Source organism: Moschus berezovskii, chromosome 12 (genome assembly GCF_049115385.1).
Source record: "Moschus berezovskii isolate FMDL1 chromosome 12, NW_MosBer_1.0, whole genome shotgun sequence".
Lineage (NCBI taxonomy): Eukaryota > Metazoa > Chordata > Mammalia > Artiodactyla > Moschidae > Moschus > Moschus berezovskii.
In genome coordinates this window covers 10006143-10030452 of record NC_142471.1, presented here as the reverse complement: position 1 = coordinate 10030452, position 24310 = coordinate 10006143, and the positions used below count along the sequence as shown (strand labels likewise).

The following is a 24310-nucleotide window of genomic DNA, read 5'->3' as shown; positions in this document are numbered from 1 at the left end:
GCCATCTAAGCAGGAGATGTGGGTTTGATCTCTGGGTTGGGAAGATCCCCTGGAGAAGGAAACTACAACCCTCTTCAGTATTCTTGTCTGGAAAGTCTCATGGACAGAAGAACCTGGTGGGCTACAGTTCACGGGGACACAAAACAGCTGGACATGACATAGTGACTACAGAACAACTAAATATATATACACACACACACACATACGTACATATATGTATAACTGAATCACTTTGCTAGCACAGTAGAAATTAATACAACATTGTAAATCAACTATATTTCAATTTAGAAAATTAACAATATGAAAATAAACAACCCAATTAAAAATTTGCAAAAGGTATCATCAACAAATACTTCACAAAAAAGATATCAGATGGCATGTAAGTATATGAAAAGATGGTTTACATCATATGTCATCAGGAGCTTTCAAATTAAAACAACAACAAGATACAACTACACAACTATGAGAAAAGCCAAAATCCAAAACTGGCACCACCAAATGCTGATGATGAGGTGCAGCATAGGAACTTTCAATCATTATTAGCTGGAATGCCACAAGGTACACACTCTAGAAAAGTCAGTTTGGCAGTCTCACAAAAATAAACACAATTTTAACATATGATCCAGCAATCTCTTTCCTTCATATTTACCCAAAGGAGCTGGAAGCTTATGTCTGCCTCAAAGTCTACCCATGAGTTTATAGCAGCTTTATTCATAATTGCCAAAACTTAGAAGCAATCAAAATGTTCTTCAATAGATAAATAGACAAACTACTGTATATCCAGGTGATGGAATATTGTTGTTGTTCAGTTACTCAGTTGTATCCAGCTGTTTGCAACCCAACGGACTGCAGCAAGCCAGATTTCCCTGTCCTTCACCATCTCCCAGAACTTGCTCAAACTTATGTCCATTAAGTCAGTGATGCCAACTCAGTAATAAAAAGAAATGAGCTCTCGAGCTAAGGAAAGATATAGAGAAACCGTAAATGCATCTCACTATGTGAAAGAAGCCAGAATGAAAAGGCAGCATACTGAATGATTCTAAGTATATGACATTATGGAAAATGCAAAACTATGGAAGCAATAAAAAGATCAGTAGTTAGAAGAGAGGAAGGCATGAAAAGGTGAAGTTCAGGGAACTTTTAGAGTAGTGAAACTATTCTGTCTCATACCAGGAATAGTGGATACAAAACATAATATATTAACTTAAAAAAACATTTTGGCCATGCTGCATGCATGGCATGTGGGATCTTAGTTCCCTCACCAGGGATCACACTCTCACCCCATGCATTGTTAGCACAGAGTCTTAACCATTGGACCATTAGTGAAGTCCATGTCAGAATTTTTAGATTGTACAGTACAAACAGTGAACTGTAATGTAAACTGTGAAGTTTAAATAATGATTTGCCAATATTGACCCTAATGTAAACTATGAACTTGGGGTGGTAATATTTGTGAGTTATAACAAATGTACTACATTAATTCAAAATAATAATAAGGCATGTGGGGGAGGGAAAAGGCTATGGGACATTTTCAAACAATTTTCTGTAAATTTTAAATTGCTTTCAAAAATTAAGTGAAATAAAAACATTTCCAGAAATTAAAAACATATTCTAATGTAAAGAAATTATATTTAATATATACCAAATTATTATGAGAGAAATGAAGAAAAATTTTAAAATCGAGTGATATGGATCTCTGAGTAAAATATTACTTCTGGCTGGGAGGATTATGAAAATATTCAAGCAAGACTCTTTCTTGGACATAAGCATAGAAGGACAGGGTAAAATTCTGAAAGATGCAGAACTGCAAGCTGAGGGATTAAGTGGGATAAGAATATGAGAAATGTATCAGGGGAAAATTGAGCTTATTCAGGCAGTGAATCCAATCTAGATATAGAGTGGACAGTATGAAAAACTAACTAATGGATAAAGAAGATGTGGTACATATATTCAGTGGAATATTACTCAGCTATCAAAAGGAATGACATAATGCCATTTGCAGCAATATGGATGGACCTAGAAATTGTTACACTGAGTGAAGTCAGTCATACAGAAAAAGATAAATATCATGTTATATCCTTTATATGTAAAATCTAAAAGAAATTATACAAATGAACTTATTTACAAAACAGGAACAGACTTACAGACTTATGGTTACGGGGCAGGGGAGGAAGGATGAGGAAAAGGGATAGTTAGGGAGTTTGGGATTGTACAAATTGTATGTACAATCTGTGTACATATAATTGGGATTGTATGTACACACTGCTACATTTAAAATGGATAACTGACAAGGGCCTATTGTACAGCTCAATGTTATGTGGCAGCCTGGATGGGAGGGGAATTTCTGGGAGAGTGGATACATATGTATGTATGGCTGAGTCCCTTTGCTGGCTACCTGAAACTATCACAACACTGTTAATCTGCTACACTTCAATATAAAATTAAAAGTTTAAGAAAAAAAGAAAAACTAACTAAAGCTAGACAGAGAAACTAAAACCTCAAGTTCCTTCATGAAACTGACTGTTCACTTGGCAACAATTATATCGATGAAATTAGGAACAGTCTGCTCAGGGAACAGTTTATTCAACAGTTAGAGGCAAGTTAAATACCTAGAAAGAAGCCATAATCAAAACACTCCTTGACAAAACACAACCAGAGTCATCTAATAATTGGCTGAATCCCCTGTTCACAGGTTTCTTCCTAAGCAATTCTTGAATAATTTTCAAAGGAACTAAAAACTCTTTATGGTGAAGCGAACTACAAATTTACTGAATTTAAATATCTATGTAGCATTCACCTCAAATCCATACTGGAGGCATAGAGATTATATCTCATGAATAAATAACACAATATCATTCATGTCTCTACTCATAATTGTTAGACACACTAATACCATTAGAAATAAAACAGTCTCCAGGCCATGGGTGTGTAAAGAAAATCTCAGTTTTTATCTTTTTCCTGGCATCTTGTTTTTATTTCACCCTCCTCACTCAAATATTTATAGTTTATAAGGCACAGATTCCACTTATGTCCTGTTCTGGAAAAAACATTTCTAGCTCTTTAGACTCGACCTCACCATTTACTGTTGACAGAACATGGAACGTAGTTCCTTATCAAAAGTCTACAGAACAAACAACTGCAAGTAACTCCAGCTAATGAAGTATTAAATTTTGTGGCTGACAATTGCTTCTTCTGTTGTCTCTGCTGTGATTTCTCTCTCACTTCTCACTTCCTTTGCACTGTCTGATCTCACTGGGACACTCCTCTCTCATGTCAGGTCATGCAGTGGTTTCAGCAGGTTCTTCTTATCTCACACCAGGCTCACTGCCTCCAAAACTGTGGACAGCAGTTGCCTACAATGCAGAGCCCATTCTGCGTGCCTTTCCTGTGCTGCTCTCTGTACTCTGTCAATGGTCTAATGACAGTTTCAAGGCTTCCTATTCCAATGAAGAACTCGACCCCAGCTCTGTTGGGGTCTTAAGAGATAATTGCTTCACTGTTATCTCAGGAGTCACATCCGGTCATATTGCCCATATTGGCCTTTCCTTGTCCAGATGGTCCATCTAGTCTCTAAGTTACACAGAGCCCCCTGGATTCTGTTTTTCTCTCACAGCTCTGAGGTTAGTTGCAAAAAAAGTATAGATTCTGCCGCTATGACGAGCTGACTCACTGGAAAAGAGTCTGATGCTGGGAAGGATTGGGGGTGGGAGGAGACGGGGACGACAGAGAATGAGATGGCTGGATGGCATCACTGACTCGATGGACATGAGTTTGAGTGAACTCCGGGAGGTGGTAATGGACAGGGAGGCCTGGTGTGCTGTGATTCATGAGGTCACAGAGAGTCGGACACGACTGAGCGACTGGACTGAAATGAACTATGTGGCTAAAAGTCAAAAGAGTTGCTTGATTTCCACGTAAGTCCTTAAATCTGAAATTATATGAAAGATTCTGTATGTTTAGAAATTATCCTTCCCCCACCCTCCCTGGGGAACGGGTTTGTAATTTTTATCTGATTCATCAAGATACCACAACAGGGGATGGCCAAATAATTTCTCACCTGGACTGGAGCACTGTGGACAGGAAAGGAGGGATAACAGGAACTAAGTTGTGACACATGTTAACCTAAACTGAGCAGGCAAACAAGGATGTACGCCGTTCTAACCCCCAAAGTTTACTTTCTCACTTCCTCTTCTGAATAGATTTCTTTTCTCTCAGAGTAGAGCAGGGCAAGGAGAAAAATAGCTGTGCTTAACGGTCAGTGTTATACTTAGGTTCAAAATTGCTATGATAGTAGTAGGCACAGAATTGTTGGCACTTTTCAGTCCCTTAATTCTTAGGTTTATAAAATCTATTTTTCAATGCCTCAAGTCAGCAAATATTTACTGACTATCTGATTCATCACATGCTTTGTTCTACATGTTCATGCTAAAGCCAGTGAACACAACAGATCAAAAGCTCTGCATTCATGGGATTTACACTCTAACAGAGATAGTCTATTTAAAAATAAAAATAACCCAGAGAAAATCGTAAATCAAAAAGACATATGCACCCCAGTGTTCACTGCAGCACTACATACAATAGGCAGGATATGGGAACAACTTAAATGTCCATCAACAAATGCATGAATAAAGAAGATGTGGTACGTATGGAATATTATCGACCGTGAAAGGGAACAAAATCCAGTCTGTAGAGACACAGATGGACCTAGAGACTATCATATAGAGTGAAGTAAGTCAGAAAGAGAAAAACAAATACTGTACATTAACACATATATATAGAATCTAAAAAAAAATTGGTGTAAATGATCTTATCACAAAGTAGAAATAGAGACAAATGTATGAATACCAAGGGTGAATGGGGGTGGGATGAACTGGGAGATCGGGATTGACACATACACACTATAGAAACTATATAAACTATCAATAGATAACTGGTAAGAGCCTACTGTAGAGGACAGGGAACTATACGCAATGCTTTGTGATGACCGAAATATTCACCAAAAGAGAGGGGGTGTGTGTGTTTGTGTGTGTGTGTATATATATATATATATATACACACAGCTAAGTGAATTCAGCTATATCCATATACAGTCTCTGTATATAGTCTCATATCATAGACACTAACATTGTAAAGTAACTATACTCCAATGATAATTAATAAAGACAAAAGATAAAAACACAAATGCACAATATTAATACATCAGAAGGAAAAGAAATGCTTTGGAGAAAACTCAAGTGAGGTAAGAAACGGGGCTAGTGGGGGTATGGGGGAAGTAAGGATAAGTAGCATTTGATACAAAATAGTTTAAAAGGATATATTCTGTCAAATCAGACTGCAGTGTTTTAAGAAAATAAAGTTTACTTTAAGAGAATAAAAATTAGAAGTTGTTTAGTTCAATAGGCCATGAATATCTTTAAATTACTGGTAAATTCAGAATCGTCTATCACAAATACTTGCTTGATTCACTTGCCATCAAATACTTACACATGAAAAATGTTTTACTTTAAATACAAAAAATCTGAGGAATATGTTCAAATTGAATGACATTAAAATAATCTACACATTCAAGAGTCATAATGTAAAACAGTGCATAACTCTGGCATGGTGATTCATTTACATGCTGATGAAACTGACCTCCTTATTGAGTTTGGTGCTGGTATCTCTGGAAACCACATCATTCAAACACATAGAAATATGTAGTATGCTTTGCTTCAGAGTAGGAAGTTGTCTTTTTAGAGACAAAAAGACAATAAAACAAAGCGTCTACAAATACAGGGTATATATTTCAAACATAGGCAAATGTCCACATTCTTATAAGTGGTAGACAGTTGCTGCTCAGTGAATATTTTTAGCTATAAGCCTTTTAAGAAGTTATAATTATGTTTACCTTCTAAATCACTGCACTAATTTAACAAATGTAAGACAGGTAAATGGTTACATACGAGGCTTTAGACAAGATGCTGCCTAACGAAGACATTAGTAATGTGCTGGTTTATTTATTAGCATCACAGAACCATTCCCAAAGCAGTATTTTATCAGGGATGCTCCTGAACAGCAAGGTATATAGTACCCAGCTTCTTGAAGTAAAATGTTATTAGTAGTTAATTGGGAATTTCAGTTTCAATATAAATATCTAGTAACATCATTTTGTCTATAAACAGACTAATCTGTTAAATTTTTCGCTGTTTTTAACCTGTAGAAGACCTCAGCCATTTATGTAGGGATGTGTGTCTTTATACAAGGGAGGTAGTGCTGGGTCAGTAATTAAGACTTCCCTCCTCTGAACTCTCATTGGACTTCACCATCAAAGCATATTTCACCCATGTTCAATCATTATTTACTTTTACTTTTCACTGTTAGATCACTAAATTCCTCAAGAACAAGGTGCATTCTTATTTATTCCTACATTCAGTTCAGTTCAGTTCAGTCGCTCAGTCATGTCTGCCTCTTTGCGACCCCATGAATCACAGCACGCCCAGCTTGGAATTCACAATAGCATCTCAATGTACTTTTGTGGAACAAATACTACATGAATCAGTAGGGTGAAGAAGTAAACCAGGGTTTAACATTCCCCAGGTATAGAAACAACTGAGCACAGACTGATTTTTCTTTCTGGATAAGGATTTATTGATAACTTGCTACACCTAGTTTGGCCAAAGAATCTGGAGGATCTCAAATATAAATAACTTTTTCAAAATAAGGTTTAAGGAGGATAACGCCATGTCTGCTCAACATTCATTTCCATATATAACCCTCCTTTTTCTTCCAAAAAAATCCTTAATTTTGTAAAGGCATCCTCTCTCCCCTCTAAGCCAGTTGTGCTGGCCACATTTCCCCTTGCTAGTTAATCATCCGGGCAACGACTATGTGACAACGGATATAAAGGGAAGTCCACCAGGGGGCTTCTGGGAAAATCTCATTAGTCTCATAAACAAAAAGCAGAGAAAGTCAGCTGCTCTGTGTGTCTACGGATGATGCTTAATTTGGGTATCATCCCTGGAATTGCTGTGGCAGTGCTGTTACTAGAGAAACTAATCTAAGAACCAAAGAACAGAGTCAAGAAAACTAAAGAAAATCTATGCCAGAGCCCTAATCAATTAAACTTGGATTCTCTTGCTTTTTTAGTGTCTTAATATTTTTAAGTGGAATATAATAGCTTTACAATGTTCTGTTAGTTTCTGCTGTACAGCAAAGTGAATCAGCGATACTTATACATATATTTCCTGTTTTTTGGGTTTCCTTCCAATTCAGGTCACCACAAAGGGCTGAGGTCCATTGTGCTATACAGTAGGTTCTCACTAGCTATCTATTTTATACATATTAGTGTATACATGTCAATTCCAATCTCCAAATGCCCAATTCCACCTGCCACCCACCTTCCACCCTTGGTATCCATACATTTGTTCTCTATGTCTGTGTCTCTATTTCTGCTTTGCAAACAACTTTCATCTACACCATTTTTCTAGATTCCACATAAATGTATCAATATTTCTCCTGACGTCACTCTGTATGGCAGTGTCTAGGTCCATCCACATCTCTGCAAATGGAATAATTACATTCCTTTTTATGGCTGAATAATATTCCATTGTATATTTATATACCACATCTTCTTTATCCAGTCCTCTGTTGGTGGACATTTAGGTTGCTTCCATAATTTGGCTACTGTAAATAGTGCTGCAATAAACCCTGAGGTGCATGTATCTTTTTGATTTATGGTTTTTCTCCTGATATATGCCCAGGCATGGGACACATGGTAGCTCTATTTTTCATTTTTTAAGGAACCTCCATACTGTTCTCCGTATTGGCTATACCAATCTACATTCCTACCAACAGTAAGAGGGTTCCCTTTTCTCCATATGATTTCTAGCATTTATTGTTTCTAGATTTTTTTGACTGGTTTTAGGAGAAATTCACTGTAATTTTGATTAGCATTTCTCTGATACTTTTAACCATATATGATTAAATTATAAAAGGTGATGCAACAGTCCATGGAAAAAAAATTTTAGACATGATGTTCTAGACGGATGTAAACCAATATTAGCTGTGATTATCTTCAGCGAAGAAATGGACTATGAAGAAACTATCTTCAGTTTATACTCTTCTATATCACTGTTACGAGACCAGAAGATGGAAATGGCTCTGGAATTTAAACTTAAGCTGAAATTTAAGTGTATTTTTATATTGCATGCATGGAAGGCACCACTTTTTCCTAGTTTTATTGAGATATAATTGATAAATATCATAGTATAAGTTTAAGGTGTATAGCTAAGAGTCAGACACAACTGAGTGACTCCACTTGCACTTTTCACTTTCAGGCATTAGAAAAGAAAATGACAACCCACACCAGAATTCTTGCCTGGAGAATCCCAGGGATGCAGGAGACTGGTGGGCTGCCGTCTATGGGGTCGCACAGAGTGGGACACGACTGACGCGACTTAGCAGCAGCAGCAGCATAATGATTTGACTTACAAACAATGTACAATGATCACCCAATACTTTTAGATAGCATTCATCATCTTATGTAGATAAAACGAAAAGAGAATGCAAAAAACAGAAAAAATACATTTTCCTTTGAGATGAAAACTCTTACAATTTAATCTCTTAACATTTTCCCTGTATATCATATAGCAGTGTTAACTATAGTCTCTATGATGTACATTACATCCCGAGTACTTATTTAGAACTGGAAGCTTGTAATTTTGACCTCCTCCAATTTCCCTCTTCTCCACCTCTGATAAACACAAAGCTGATCTCTTTTCCTGAGTTTCTTTTTGTTGTTTCAGATTCCACAAACAAGTGAGATAATACAGTATTTGTCTTTCTATGTTGGACTTAGCTAATACCCTGAAGGTCCATCCATGTTGTCCCCAATGGCAGAATCTCCTCGTTTTTATAGCTGAACATTATTCCATTGTAAATAGGTAACACAATTTCTTTATCCGTTCATCCATCAATGGTTGTTTCCATTGTCGTGGTTATATAATGCTGCTCTGAAAATAGGGGGTGCAGATATCTTTTCTCATTAATGTTTTCATTTCCTTTGGATATATGCTCCAAATTGCTGCATCACATGGTAGTCCTGGATCATCTCCAGCAATCATATGGGATTGCAGGATCATATGGTAGTTCTTTGCATGAAATGTTCCCTTGATATCTTTAATTTTCTTGAAAAAAATCTCTTGTTTTTCCCATTCTGTTGTTTTCCTCTATTTCTTTGCATTGATTGCTGAGGAAGGCTTTCTTATCTCTCCTTCCTATTCTTTGGAACTCTGCATTCAGATGCTTATATCTTTCCTTTTCTCCTTTGCTTTTCGCTTCTCTTCTTTTCATAGCTATTTGTAAGGCCTCCTCAGACAGCCATTTTGCTTTTTTGCATTTCTTTTCCATGGGGATGGTCTTGGTCCCTGTCTCCTGTACAATGTCACGAACCTCCATCCAGAGTTCATCAGGCACTCTATCTATCAGATCTAGTCCCTTAAATCTATTTCTTACTTCCACTGTATAATCATAAGGGATTTTATTTAGGTCATATCTGAAAGGTCTAGTGGTTTTCCCTACTTTCTTCAATTTAAGTCTGAATTTGGCAATAAGGAGTTCATGATCGGAGCCACAGTCAGCTCCTAGTCTTGAAGATATTAAGAAGAGGTGGCAAGAATACACAGAAGAACTGTACAAAAAAGATCTTCACGATGAAGATAATCACGATGGCGTGATCACTCACCTGGAGCCAGACATCTTGGAATGTGAAGTCAAGTGGGCCTTAGAGAGCATCACTACGAACAAAGCTAGTGGAGGTGATGGAATTCCAATTGAGCTATTTCAAATCCTGAAAGATGATGCTGTGAAAGTGCTGCACTCAATATGCCAGCAAATTTGGAAAACTCAGCAGTGGCCACAGGACTGGAAAAGGTCAGTCTTCATTCCCATCCCAAAGAAAGGCAATACCAAAGAATGCTCAAACTACCGCACAATGCACTCATCTCACACGCTAGTAAAGTCATGCTCAAAATTCTCCAAGCCAGGCTTCAGCAATATGTGAACCATGAACTTCCAGATGTTCAGGCAGGTTTTAGAAAAGGCAGAGGAACCAGAGATCAAATTGCCAACATCTGCTGGATCACGGAGAAAGCAAGAGAGTTCCAGAAAAACATCTATTTCTGCTTCATTGACTATGCCAAAGCCTTTGACTGTGTCGATCACAATAAACTGTGGAACATTCTGAAAGAGATGGGAATACCAGACCACCTGACCTGCCTCTTGAGAAACCTGTATGCAGATCAGGAAGCAGTAGTTAGAACTGGACATGGAACAACAGACTGGTTCAAAATAGGAAAAGGAGTACGTCAAGGTTGTATATTGTCACCCTGCTTATTTAACTTCTATGCAGAATCCATCACGAGGAACCCTGGGCTGGAAGAAGCACCAGCTGGAATCAAGTTTGCCGGAAGAAATATCAATAACCTCAGATATGCAGATGACACCACCCTTATGGCAGAAAGTGAAGAGGAACTCAAAAGCTTCTTGATGAAAGTGAAAGAGGAGAGTGAAAAGTTTGGCTTGAAGCTCAACTTTCAGAAAACGAAGATCATGGCATCTGGTTCCATCACTTCATGGGAAATAGATGGGGAAACAGTGGAAACAGTGTCAGACTTTATTTTTTGGGGCTCCAAAATCACTGCAGATGCTGATTGCAGCCATGAAATTAAAAGACACTTACTCCTTGGAAGGAAAGTTATGACCAACCTAGATAGCATATTCAAAAGCAGAGACATTACTTTGCCAACCAAGGTCCGTCTAGTCAAGGCTATGGTTTTTCCCGTGGTCATGTATGGATGTGATAGTTGGACTGTGAAGAAAGCTCATTGCTGAAGAATTGATGCTTTTGAGCTGTGGTGCTGGAGAAGACTCTTGAGATCCCTTGGACTGCAAGGAGATCCAACCAGTCCATTCTAGAGGAGATCAATCCTGGGTGTTCATTGGAAGGACTGATGCTAAAGCTGAAACTGCAATACTTTGGCCACCTCATGCGACGAGTTGACTCACTGGAAAAGAGTCTGATGCTAGGAGGGATTGGGGGTGGGAGGAGACGGGGACGACAGAGAATGAGATGGCTGGATGGCATCACCAACTCGATGGACATGAGTTTGAGTGAACTCCGGGAGTTGGTGATGGACCGGGAGGCCTGGCGTGCTGTGATTCCTGGGATCGCAAATAGTCGGACACGACTGAGCGACTAAACTGAACTGAACTGAACTAATGGTAGTTCTGGATCATCTCCAGCAATCATATGGGATTGCTGGATCATATTGTAGTTCTGGATCATATCCAGCAATCATATGGGATTGCTGGATCATATGGTAGTTCTATTTTTCATTTTTGAGAATCCTCTATACTGTTTCCACAGTGGCTCTACTAGTTTACAATCCCACCAAGAGGACAGGATTCCCTTTGCTTTGCAACCTCATCAGCATATGTTATCTTTTATCTTTTTGATGACCATTTTAAAAGGTATGAGATGATATCTCAGTGTGGGTGTGACTTGCATTTCACTAATGACTAGTGGTGATGAGCATCTTTTCAAGTACCTGTTTGCTCTTCATACATCTTTGGGAAAATGTCTATTCAGTTCTTTTGTTTTTTGATTGGATTATTTGGGGTTTTGCTATTGCTATTTGTTATTTTGGAACTGAATGAGCTTTTTATATATTTTGGACATTAACCCCTTATCACATACTATGACTTGCATAATATGGTTTCCTGTCCCATAGTCTGCCTTTTCATTTTGTTAACTGTTTCTTTTGCAGTGCAGAAGCTTTTTAGTTGTTGGAGTCCCACTTGGTTATTTTTCATTTTGCTGCTTGTGCCTTATGTGTCATTAATGACTTGTAGCAATACCAATATACAAAATTTACTGATTCCTTACCATAGTTCAGAAAGCATCTTCCTGACACAAAAACAAAAATTCTGAGTATGGTATTACTTTTCTTTATCAAAAAGGAGCCCTGTTCCATCTTTTGTCTCTTCAGAGGCAGATTTTATTGCCCTGAGAATACTTAAAAGTATAATCACAGTTTCATTTCCTAATTGTTTGATTCTGTGTTTTAAGGAGACTTAGAATATGTAGAGCAGTAACATATTTGAAATGATGAACAATATCAAGTTTTAAGTAAACTTCATTTTTCTCCCCAGTGATTCATTAGCCCAATCATCTGAGTAACTTATTTTTAATAATGTGCAGAACACAATCTATCTTACATGAACCACAAGCAAGGTGTGCCAACCGTTCCTTTTTCCTTCACACTACTCCAATTCACTTTAATGAAGAGAAAGCAAATTGAAAAATAATCAATATGAAAATAAAACTCAACCAGGGTAGATACAACATTAATTATTAATTTTTGATCCTTGGCCTACCTGCCCAAGAGCATGAACACATAAGTCTTTTAGATATATAGTGAACATGTACCAAAATCTACTTAAATAGCAAAGAAATATTGAGCACCACTTTGAGAATGACAAATAAAATACTAAAAACTCTTTAGAGAATAAAGTCTTTAATTTAAAATATGTGTGAACCTATTAATTCATATGTGTGTGTGTATGTATATATATATATATACACATAGCATAGACTGACATTAATATTGATTGTTTTGCAGGAAAGCCAGGCTCCTATGAAACCAAATCACACTTTTCAGTCCTTATTCTACTAGATATCTCTGATTCTCATCCCGTCAACAACATCTTACCCAAACTGTATTTCCACGATGGAGAAGGGCAAACAGTGGCACCTCAGGGCCATCTGTGTCCTCATACACAGAAACTATGAACACGGAACGTTGCTGGCTTTGAACATGAAAGAGGGGCCACCACCCAAGAATAGAAGCCAGAAAAGGCAACGGAGTATAATAGATTCCTCCTCAGAGCTAGCATAATTAATGCAGTCCTGCTGACACCTTGATTTCAGCCCACTGAGACTAATTTTCAGACTTCTTATCTGAAGAACCTGAAGATAATTAGTTCATGGTGTTTTAATCCATCAGGCTTAGAGCATAATTTGTTAACAACAACCAGAGAAACTAATATATGTAGCTTCTATAGCTATTTTCTCCTGGTTTTCCCCTTATCATCCCAGCTATTTCTTGCCAGCACCTTCCATGGGGTGCTCCTCCTCTTTTCCCACTGGTTTAGTATTGATATCGCCTTAGGCTCTCCCGCTGCTCCCCTCTTATTACGTGAATACTCCACAGTAAAGAGCTAAAAAGCATAGACTGCAGACTCCAATTGAGATTAATTTGTATCCTAGTTCACTTACTAAATAAGTAAACTTTTCAGATAATGCAGTTTTCTATTTTATAGAAATTCTATTTTGTTACTTGAATCATTTTTATATGTTGATTTTTGAATTCTTTTGTTGACAGTAAATGTATTTTCCTTGATTTCACTGAATATAGCCATAATAGCTGCTTTAAAACTTCATCTGCTAAGACTGTCCCTCTGTTGTTCTTGGTAGTCATTTATCTTGAGATTGGGTCACATTTGATTGTTTCCTAAGCAACTGTGAATTGTGTCCTGTCCTTTTATATTGTTGAGGTTCTACTATATACTGCTGAAAAACACTGATATATTTGTTTTAACGAGCAATCCACTTGGTAGGGCTCAAGCCGGCAAACTGCAAAATGCTTGGTGGCAGTGCAGATCTCAGAGCAGTAATAACGTTAGCAGTGGTAACTGAACTGACATCTGTCCCCCATACAGATGGTTAAGCATCAGCCAGCCAAAGACCCGGGCAGAGTTTATACACAAAATTTGGGTCTCCCTCTCTCTGGATTTCTCTTTTCTAGAACTACTCCTTTACTTTCAAAAGGCCCTGAATTTTGTCTTCGGAGAGACTGTGCTTGTTCTTTCAAAGTTTTAGCGACCACAATCTTCACGCTAAAAACCTTAAAAATGTAAAACCAATCTGCCCCAATTCTGTTTTCCAAGGCTGGCTTCTCTCCAGAATCTTCCTGCTTTTGTTCAGCTCTCTGGAGCCCTCAGATAATTGCTGTTTGCTTTGCTTTTATTATTTGGACCAAATATTTGATCTGGAGAAGACATTTGCATTCCCAAAGCAAATACAATAAGATATGGGCTATAATAAGATATGGGCTACCCAGGTGACGCTACTGGTAAAGAACTAGCCTCCCCATGCAGGAGACATAAGAGAGGCGGGTTCAATACCTGGTTCTTGAAGATCCCCTGGAGGAGGGCATGGCAACCCACTTCAGTATTCTTGCCCGGAGAATCCCATGGACAGAGGAGCCTGGTGGGCTACAGTACATGGGCTCACAGAAAGTCAGGCATAACTGAAGTGACTTAGCATGCATGCAACAGCACAGCTATAGTGTGCTTCCTATATGCTATGAATGTTCTATACACTTCATATTGACTTATTAGATCTTCACAACAGTACAGTGGGAGGACACTATTATTTGCCCCTACTTTACAGACAAGAAAACAGAGGTACAGACAGTTTAAGCAGTTTTCCAAAGATTACCAGAAATTTAACTCATGGAGTTTCTCTATAATCTATATGCCTAATCACTATGGAATATAACATACATCTTGAACTTCAACTTCTGCTCTTGCATTTATATTAAATGATCTTAAACACAATTACTTGCCTTAAATTAGTACTTCATTGTTTGATAAATGTATTTTTAAAAAACTAATTTATGGTGCTTTAATGTTTATAAAATGTATTTTAAAAAAATGACACCTCATTTACCACTTAATTTAAATGGCTACTTCATGATGCATTTTGAATACTTTCAGAATATATGCTTCTAAAAAAGCAGAGGTTTTATTAAGAGAGTGGCACAATTGTATTAATAATATTCCCTATTCTATAACTTCATTTTTCATAAAAACTGAAAGTGTCGGAGTCTATCTATTGATAACTGTCTATTGACAACGGTGGCATTTTGTAACTTTAATTACAAGATTATATAATTTAGAAATATGAAACACTCAGGATTTCATATAAAATAATAAACTATTTCAGTAAATTGAAACATAAAAATCATATTAAGAATATCCCTGAACATATTATGTATAGTCCTCTTGGCATTACCAGTTTCTAATAGAATTCTAAAGAACAGCATAATGAGATCAAATTGTTCCCTGGAGAAAAAATTTAGGTGACTTTTATATTAATAGCTTTAATATTATTTCCATTTGTCTTAGAAATGATGTAGTAATAGAAAGTCCAAAGAAAATTCAAAAGAATGCCAAGTTCCACAAACTGAATCCCTTCCTTCTGCTAATACAATAATTATACCTACTCTTCTATAAAACACATCATATGGCACTATAACTGTCCTTCTATTCTTGCATTAGACTGTGAATCCATTGATGGCAAAACTCACTTATTATTCATCTTTCTATCCACAGAGGTTTATAAAGCATATCTTCTAAATATTCAAAGTTTGCATTAAATATATGAATGATTAGAACTGACTTATTCATACTAAGCAATATTTATAATTACATTGTAATTTTATAGATATTTAAAGCATTATTTGTAATTCAAATTATAGGAAACTACCAGAAAAACCCTACCAATTACCTATAGTAATGAGGAAAATATGACATGAATGAATGATACTAATCAGAACCATTGAAATTAAAAAAATTAAAATTTTAATCTCCTTCCCCACCAAAAAGCAGGATATAAGGGAAAAATACTGGTTTAATTTTAGTTTTTCTTTCTTCATTCAAGCTACTAATAGTCTAACAATAAGGCACCAATAGTAAAGTGGCTACAAGCAAAAGTCAAAAGGGACAGGACCCTACAATTCTCCTGCTGCTGCCGCTTCATCATGTCCAATTCTGTGTGACCCCATAGACGGCAGCCCACCAGGCTCCCCCATCCCTGGGATTCTCCAGACAAGAGTACTGGAGTGGGTTGCCAATGCCTTCTCCTACAATTCTCCTAGAAACAGCTAAACCAAAAGACAGAAAGGACAGTCAATGTTATTTTTTTATATACCCTCCTAAACAGTAATACAAGTAAGTCACTTAATATATTCATGGTGTTAAAACAAAAGTAATGCATTGTCAACAAGTGATAACTATTAAAAATAGTATTTGAAAAAATTTATCAATAAATTCCACAGATTGCAAAACAAAAGCCCTTTCCACTATACTGTCTCACTTCTCAATTCATATCTGTGCTTCTATGAAATGGAATCCTATGTTAAACTAGATATTACAAAAATAAGCTTGAATGGAGACAGTTCATTGAAAATGCTTCTGAATTAAAGTATAATGAAACAAATGGCCAAAAGCATAAGATCATCTATATTATTAAACTTCATTAACTAGAACACACACAGAAATAAGCAAATATTATCACTGACTTATATAATTTCAAAATCATAAAAATCATCAGATTTAGTGATTATTATATGACTGTATATAAGGAATATTTAGCATCCATTTAACAGTGGCTGTTTTTATTGTTTTACTTATTCCTTTTCTCATACCTGTATATGCCTTTGATTGAACTGCTACTAATTCCTGACTGCCTTTTTCCTGGCCTTGGCAGTTTGCTTCTCTGCAACTGAGGCTAGTTCAGGAACTGCCTTCCCCTCCCTCCAGTATCCCAGCCAGCTAGTTCTTCCATGTGATCCTGCCAGTTTGATGATGCGACAGTTAGGTTAAAATATAGTCAGTGATATTGTTTGCTTATTTATGTGTCTGATCTAGTTAATAAGATTTAATAATTTAGGTGGTCCTATGCTTTCGGCCATTTGTTTCATTATACCTGAATTAATTCAGAAGCATTTTCAATGAACGTTTTCTCCATTCAATTTAATTTTGTAATGTCCTACTTAATTTAGGACTCCATTTCACAGAAGCACAGATATAAAGTGAGAAATGACACGGCACAATAGAAAGGGCTTTGGTTTTGCAATCTGTGAAATTTATTGATAATTCTTTTCTCAAATACTATTTTTCACTAAACTTGATGACCGGCGCTTCCCAGGTGGCATGAGTGGTAAAGAACCTGCCTGCCAATGCAGGAGATATAAGAGATGCAGGTTCCATCCATGGGTGGGGAAGATCCCCTGGAGAAGGGCATGGCAACCCACTCCAGTATTCTTGACTGGAGAATGCCATGGACAGAGGAGCCTGGCAGGCTACAGTCCATGGGGTCACACACAGTCGGACACAACTGAAGCGACTCAGCACGCACAAACCTGATGATAAAGACTGACCTTCCTTAAAGCCACAGAGTGACTATGTGGCACAACTGGTATTCTTAACCAGTTCTCAAATTCTAGAAAACCTAGCTTTTAGCCCTATGCCGTATCAACTATATGCAAAATAAATCTGAAGAATGAGAGCAGACAGACAGAAGTGGATACAGAAGCAGACTAGTCATCCAGAGCCACCTAAAACCTGGGGGGTAGGGAACAAAAATTTAACAGAAGCAAGGAAGTGCATATACAGAGGATACAAGAAAACTTGGCCAAAGGGATGGGCATTGATTCTGCAGTCATTTTCTCCTTGTTTTATTTGCATTGTCTCCACTCTCAGGATTTTAATGGCCCTTCGAGCAGCTATTTATTTAAAGCTAAAAAGCTCTTGGCCTTTTTACGACTGGTATGTTTTGAAGAAGAATAAAAGCTGAATTATGTTCAATGGAATTACATACTGATCTGGAATTACATATAATTAAACTGATCTGGATCAGTTTAATCATATTTTTTAAAAAAGCAGATATTTTAGAAAACCTCTTTTAACAAAATATTTCAGAAGGCTTCTCATGCCACTTATACTGCTAGTTCCCTCTTCCTCGGTGGCTGAGCTGGTCAAGAATCTGCCTACAATGCGGGACACTCCAAGTTGGGAAGATCACCTGGAGAAGGGAACATCTACCCACTCCAGTATTCTGGCCTGGAGAACTCCACGGACTGTATAAAATCCATGGGGTCACAAAGAGTCGGACACAACTGAGCAACTTTCACTTTTGTTTTGTATTCTAGTTATTTTACTAATAAGCCACAATAAGCAATGCTGTGGAATCAAAACTTCATTAAATTAAGTAATATTTTTCCTGTTTCATCTTACATATCTGTTTTTATCAATAATCTTCATGATCTGTTTGACACAAATGATGTTGGGGATTTCCCACTAAAGTTCCTGCAACTTTATAAAAACCATGCATTAATTTGGTGGGACCTAAGAATACAAGGGGACGACAGAGAATGAGATGGCTGGATGGCATCACCGACTCGATGGACATGAGTTTGAGTGAACTCTGGGAGTTGGTGATGGACAGGGAGGCCTGGTGTGCTGTGATTCATGGGGTCACAAAGAGTCAGACACGACTGAGTGACTGAACTGAAGAATACAAGGCAAATGGTGCTTAACCACAAAAAGAAAAGGCATGGTTCTAGATGTTTTTTTTTTTTTTTTCATTATCATCAAGTGTGTTTGTATTGCTATGTGCTTATGACAACACTTTGGATAATAAATAGTATCAGTATTATTAACAGCATTGAATTACATAAGGAAGTTTAGAATTATTTTTTAAAAAACAAGGCTTCTTAAAGAAAGTTGATCATAAGAGAGTGGGGGAATTAGGTAATACACAGATTCTTTTCGATACATTCTTTAATGTGTAAGGAGAAGAGCAGTTTCTAGCACTGATATATATACACTAGGATGTGTAAAACAGGTAGCTGCTGTATAGGACAGGGAGTTCTATGAGACCTAGAGGGGTAGGATGAGGGTGGGGCGGGTGCGGGGAAGTGTGAGGGAGGCTCAAGGAGAGGACATATGTATACTTAGAGCTGATTCACGTTGTTGTACAGCAGAAATTCGCACAACACTGGAAAGCAATCACACTCCAATTAAAAAATAAAGCAGATGCTCAAGAATTTTAAAAATAAAATTATATCATAAAAAAGAAATGATTTCATGAAAATTAGCATCTCCTTGCTGACATACTTCATCCAAGTCAAAGTGGATCTTTCTTTATAAGCAGATCTACTGCATATAACTTATTGTTAGAGATGACAGTTTGCTTGACAAAAGTATTTGCTACTGATTCCCATAATGAGTTTAAAGAAGATACGTGAGGGGATACTAAACTATGGAGTCCAAAGACTTGACTCCTACGGGTGCCAGCAGCGTCCACTGATGACTTGTAATCAGATATGCTCTTTCGCTGTTTCCACTATTACGATGAAGATGGTCGTTAGGTGGCAAACTAGCTCTCCTAGTAAATAACCTCAGCCTCAAGTCCCTAATGTTCCCTATTCTGACCAGCCCATGACTCCTCCAGAAGACCCCCAAATTGCTCAGACTAACCCCCAAATCTTGCCAGACCCTTGACTCAAGCATTCTGGCTGAGTTCCACTCTGAATAATTGATGCCTGTGCCAAACTAGTTACGAAATACTTTGAATATCACTCTTAGATCTCCTGCATTGGGAGGCAGGTTCTTTACCACTTGCGCCATCTGGGTAGCCCGAACATCACTCCCAGGTACAATCAAAACTCCCCTGTAGCCTAAGAGAGCATTTTCTTTCCCCCAAATAGAATATCCTCTGAGTTACTGGACAGTGCTTCTTCCTACTCTGTAAGTGAGATTTGGCTCAATGAAATATTTTCCTTTTCTGAAGCTGTTTTTTCTCAATTTTTCATTTAAGAATTCATGTCTAATGGTAGCTACACTGGGCTTTATAAATGATGTTCCACGTATCACATAAATTATCACTTTATCTCTGACAGATGCTTTCTAGATGGAGCACAACTCAAAATTAAGCTAAATAAATATATTTTGGGGGGGCAGAAATTCTAACTAATAAGTATCTTTAATAAGTCCAAAGATCATATTTTCAACACTTTCTATATACACAGATAATTTAAGAGCTTGCCTAATCCATTGCCCAAATTCTGGGGAGATAAAAGCTCTTATCAAGAGTTTAAATTTAGAAAAAGCAGCTTAGCAATATAAAAAATTTATGGTGATTTAATCATAAGTTGGTATCTACAAAGATAAGTGAAATGACAATACACACTTTTCTAGATGGTCATGAAAAAGAAAAAGAATTTTCCTTAGTCAAGACAGATTGGAATTTCAAAGCAGATATGCCTCAGTGATGTTTAAAACTCAAGAGGGGTTGGTTATTCCAGGTAGAAAGGAAACTAGTTGAATTGAGAAAGGCTTTATTCCTCTTTAATTCAACCTTACTCCAAAAGCACTGCATTAACATACAGAAAAACAATTTTTTAAACTTCATGCAGTTTAATACTGTAAATTTCAAACTGTTGTAACCAAAAATGTACTTGAAAAATTAAAATATGCATAACACAGTTGGATCTTTTAAAAAATAAGCTGTTATTCTAATATCAAATAAAAATCACTAAAGTATCTCTTCCATATATACATACATGTGATATAGTATTAAAATTTTTAATTAATGTAAAATTAATGCACAAAGCAATTAAAGTCCTAACCTGTGTGACACTAAAACTTAAAAAACTACAAGCCTAATGAAAATATATTATATCAGAATTGATCATTCATTTTCTGGTAAATGGCATATTATCATTTTTTAATCTCTGTACTTATCCAAACCACAGCAATGATCAACAACAAAAACAGCAATGCATGGACCAATAATGGCAAATAAAAATGTTCAGTTTCATTCCTGGAAATGGTATAGTTTACTAAAATATATACTGCAGTAATTATAGCAACAAGCAAATGAATAAACAGGAAACAAAAATTTGACCAATCACCCTCCTGCTTAACTCTAAAATTTAATGAATTAGCTAAGAATGGGTAGTAGCCCAGAAATCACTCAACATAGAATGGAACATAATTTAAATTACCAAATAAGCTTTCAAAGAAAAATGTCTGCATTTGGTGACAGAATAAAAATCTCAATTTTCAGAAGAAAATGATTAGCTATTTGCAAAATTACAACTGATTAAAGCTGTAACACCATAATTTCGTTACTTCAAATATATGAGTGCCATGAAATTTTACTTGCCATAAAGAAGCATAGAACATAGTCACATGGTTAGAGGCATTTCAGAATGAAATAAAGATTAGTGACAGCCATGCATAAAGCAATTAATTGAAAGAGTCAAAATAACAGCTCTGAAAATGTAAGAAAGCACAGAAATGCTCAAAGAAAGAGATTCTGCTTTAACTACTGAAATAAGCATGAGGTTTAAGGACACAGATTACCCCGAGGATGGGTTTTTTTTTTGTTATTTAAGACATCAACAGATCTCCTGGATAAAGAAGAAAGGCAAACTTAAGAAAATCAGAACTAAATGGCATTGACTTATTTCAGTCAAAAGAACATCTCCAAAACCTGTGAAGAAATCATTTATATAATAGCTGAGTTATTTAAAATACTGCCAGCCTACATAAATTAAGTACTTGCCCCTTCAGACTTTTCCACAGTGTTAGCCAGCATCTCCTGCAGGGCCCGGACAGACAGGGACTGCTCCAGCACGAAGGTGCAGATGGAGAGGTCTGGAGGGACATTCTGTGCAGAAAGAGCGAAAGCCACCATCACCATCAGCAGCAGCATCACCTTCAGTCATCCAGACCCAGACTTACCTTATGGTACTTCAGCTTCTTTCACAGAAAGAAAGAATACTTGTCAGTTCTCTGACATGAGCTCCCAAATCATCCAAATATACTTTTATTTTTTTATTTTATTGGAGGCAAATTACCTTACATTAATATATTGGTTGGTTTTGCCATACATTGACACGAATCCGCCCCGGGTGTACATGTGTTCCCTTTCTTGAACCCCCCTCCCATCTCCCTCTTTCCCATATCCTCCCTCCAGGTCATCCCCGTGCACCAGCCCCAAGCATCCTGTATCATGCGTCGAACCTGGACTGGTCACATATGATAATATACATGCTACAATGCCGTTCTCCCCAATCATCCCACCTTCACCCTCTCCCACAGAGTCCCAAAGACTGTTCTATATGCCTATGTCTCTTTTGCAGTCTCATATACAGGGTTCAGGTTACCATCTTTCTAAATTCCATATATGTGCGTTAGTATATTGTATTGATATTTTTCTTTCTGGCTTACTTCACTCTGTATAATTGGCTCCAATTTCATCCACCTCATTAAAACTGATTCAAATGCATTCTTTTTGATGGCTGAAAAATACTCCATTGTGTATATGTACCAAAGCTTTCTTATCCATTCGTTTGCAGATGGGACATCTAGGTTGCTTCCATATCCTCGCTATTATAAACACTGCTGCAATGAACATTGGAGTACATGTGTCTCTTTCAATTCTGGTTTCCTCGGTGTGTATGCCCAGGAGTGCGATTGCTGGATCGTATGGCAGTTCTATTTCCAGTTTTTTGAGGAATCTCCACACTGTTCTCCATAATGGCTGTACTAGTTTGCATTCCCACCAACAGTGTAAGAGGGTTCCCTTTTCTCCACACCCTCTCCAGCATTTATTGCATGTAGACTTTTGGATAGCAGCCATTCTGACTGGTGTGAAATGGTATCTCATTGTGGCTTTGATTTGCATTTCTCTGATTATGAGGGATGTTGAGCATTTTTTCATGTGTTTGTTAGCCATCTGTATGTCTTCTTTGGAGAAATGTTTGTTTAGTTCTTTGGCTCATTTTTCGATTGGGTCATTTATTTTTCTGGAATTGAGCTGCAGGAGCTGCTTGTATATTTTGGAGATTAATCCTTTATCAGTTGCTTCATTTGCTATTATTTTCTCCCATTCTGAAGGCTGTCTTTTCAAATATACTCTTTATACCTCTCACACTTAAACTGTGTTTTAACTCGTAGATAACTATAGCTACCATTTACTGAGCGCCTACCCTGATTAGGCACTGCACTCAAAGCTTTATCAGTAATGCTCATGGTCATCTACGATAATGCTGCTGTGTGGATAAGAAACTAGAGAAGCTACGCTACTTTTCAAGCCTCAATTACTAGATGTTTCAAGCTGGGACCAAAAAGCCAGACTTCTCTGACTCTCAAGCATTCATTTCTAATTTACCAAGTAGTTTGTTGATAAAAACTAAAAGGACAGAAAAACACTTCACTCAGTAGTGAAGTTAAGCAAATATAAAATTGAATTGGTGTGAAATATTCATTTACATAGGCTTGTTCTTATCCACAAAGATAACAATTACCCTGTCTTACTCAAGTGGGTATCATATCTAGCTTCTAACTTTGTATGCAATAGTTTGATTTTTATTTGGTGTGTATGTATTGCTTTATTTGGTCAATCATTCTTTTTTTCTATTTCCTTCCATATACTTCCACTTCAATCAAGTAATAACCCCATAAATTCTGAAAATCCCAAAAAGTAACTACCAAGGAGACAAGCGAAACAGGGTGGGAAGTGACTGCCAAATTAGACAGTACTATCCTAATCAGGAACAAATATGTTATCACCCAAGCACGCTTTTGTTTTAGATAAGCAGGTTCCAGTAGGCGATGCAGCTATTCAATTAAGACGTTCAACCTAGCATTTTCTTAACAGAAGAACATTACAAATACATTAAACACAAAACACAAGCAAGAATATGCCTTCCAGAAAAGAATATTAGGAGGATAAACTGATAACCTGATTCAGTGCCTCAAAATTACAATTTACGGTGTTGAAGTATTTATTAAATTGAATCACTACCAATAAAAATATCCTTATCAGCAGAGAAGGATGCTTTAAGGTTTCAAGGAAAGATTAAGTTCTAGGGTTCTGGGAGTTTAAATTATTTTATGGAAAACTGAAACATAATCACTAGGTTTACTCACACCCCACAAGCCTTCTTGGCACCCATGTTTTGTTTTTGAATGAACTTTTCTGAATTCCTCTATCCCTTTATCACATATTTCTGTGCGCCTCCCTTCCAGCCCAACTTCCTTTCATTTCTCCTCAGACTATCTCGGCTGGTAGTCAAAAGAATCTCTCAAATCTGGGTGCAGCCACTGCTTTGACACTCCACAGTAACTGAAAGAAGTATTCCTTACTGAGGCATGGGGAAGTCATTCTGGTTTATACAACATTTCACTTGACCTTTATTTTAACCAGAACAGCTTGTCTTATGGTCTACCAAACAGGCATTTTACATCTGCTTTAACCATTTTTAAAAATTACATTTACCAGGTTGCTTAGATAAGGATAAAAGTCCATTGTGAAGACAGAGATAAACGTCCCCACTTCCTACATTCCTAATGCTAGTACTCCCTCAGTGATGAGCTCTGTGGCCCAGACACCAAGTTTCATGCTGACTTG

At 37.1% G+C, this 24310-nt stretch overlaps 1 protein-coding gene across 1 annotated transcript in view; it reads right to left on the bottom strand.

Moving 5' to 3' along the window:
* RYR2 (ryanodine receptor 2) overlaps nt 1-21589 on the bottom strand; it is a 537004-nt gene extending 515415 nt beyond the window's left edge. The window contains exons 1-2 of the mRNA XM_088842508.1: nt 21458-21589; nt 19130-19231 (exon numbers count right to left, since the gene is read on the bottom strand). Of these exons, the coding sequence (XP_088698634.1) occupies nt 19130-19231; nt 21458-21589 (234 nt within the window). The remainder of the gene's footprint in view (nt 1-19129; nt 19232-21457) is intronic.
* Nucleotides 21590-24310: the final 2721 nt, after the last annotated feature.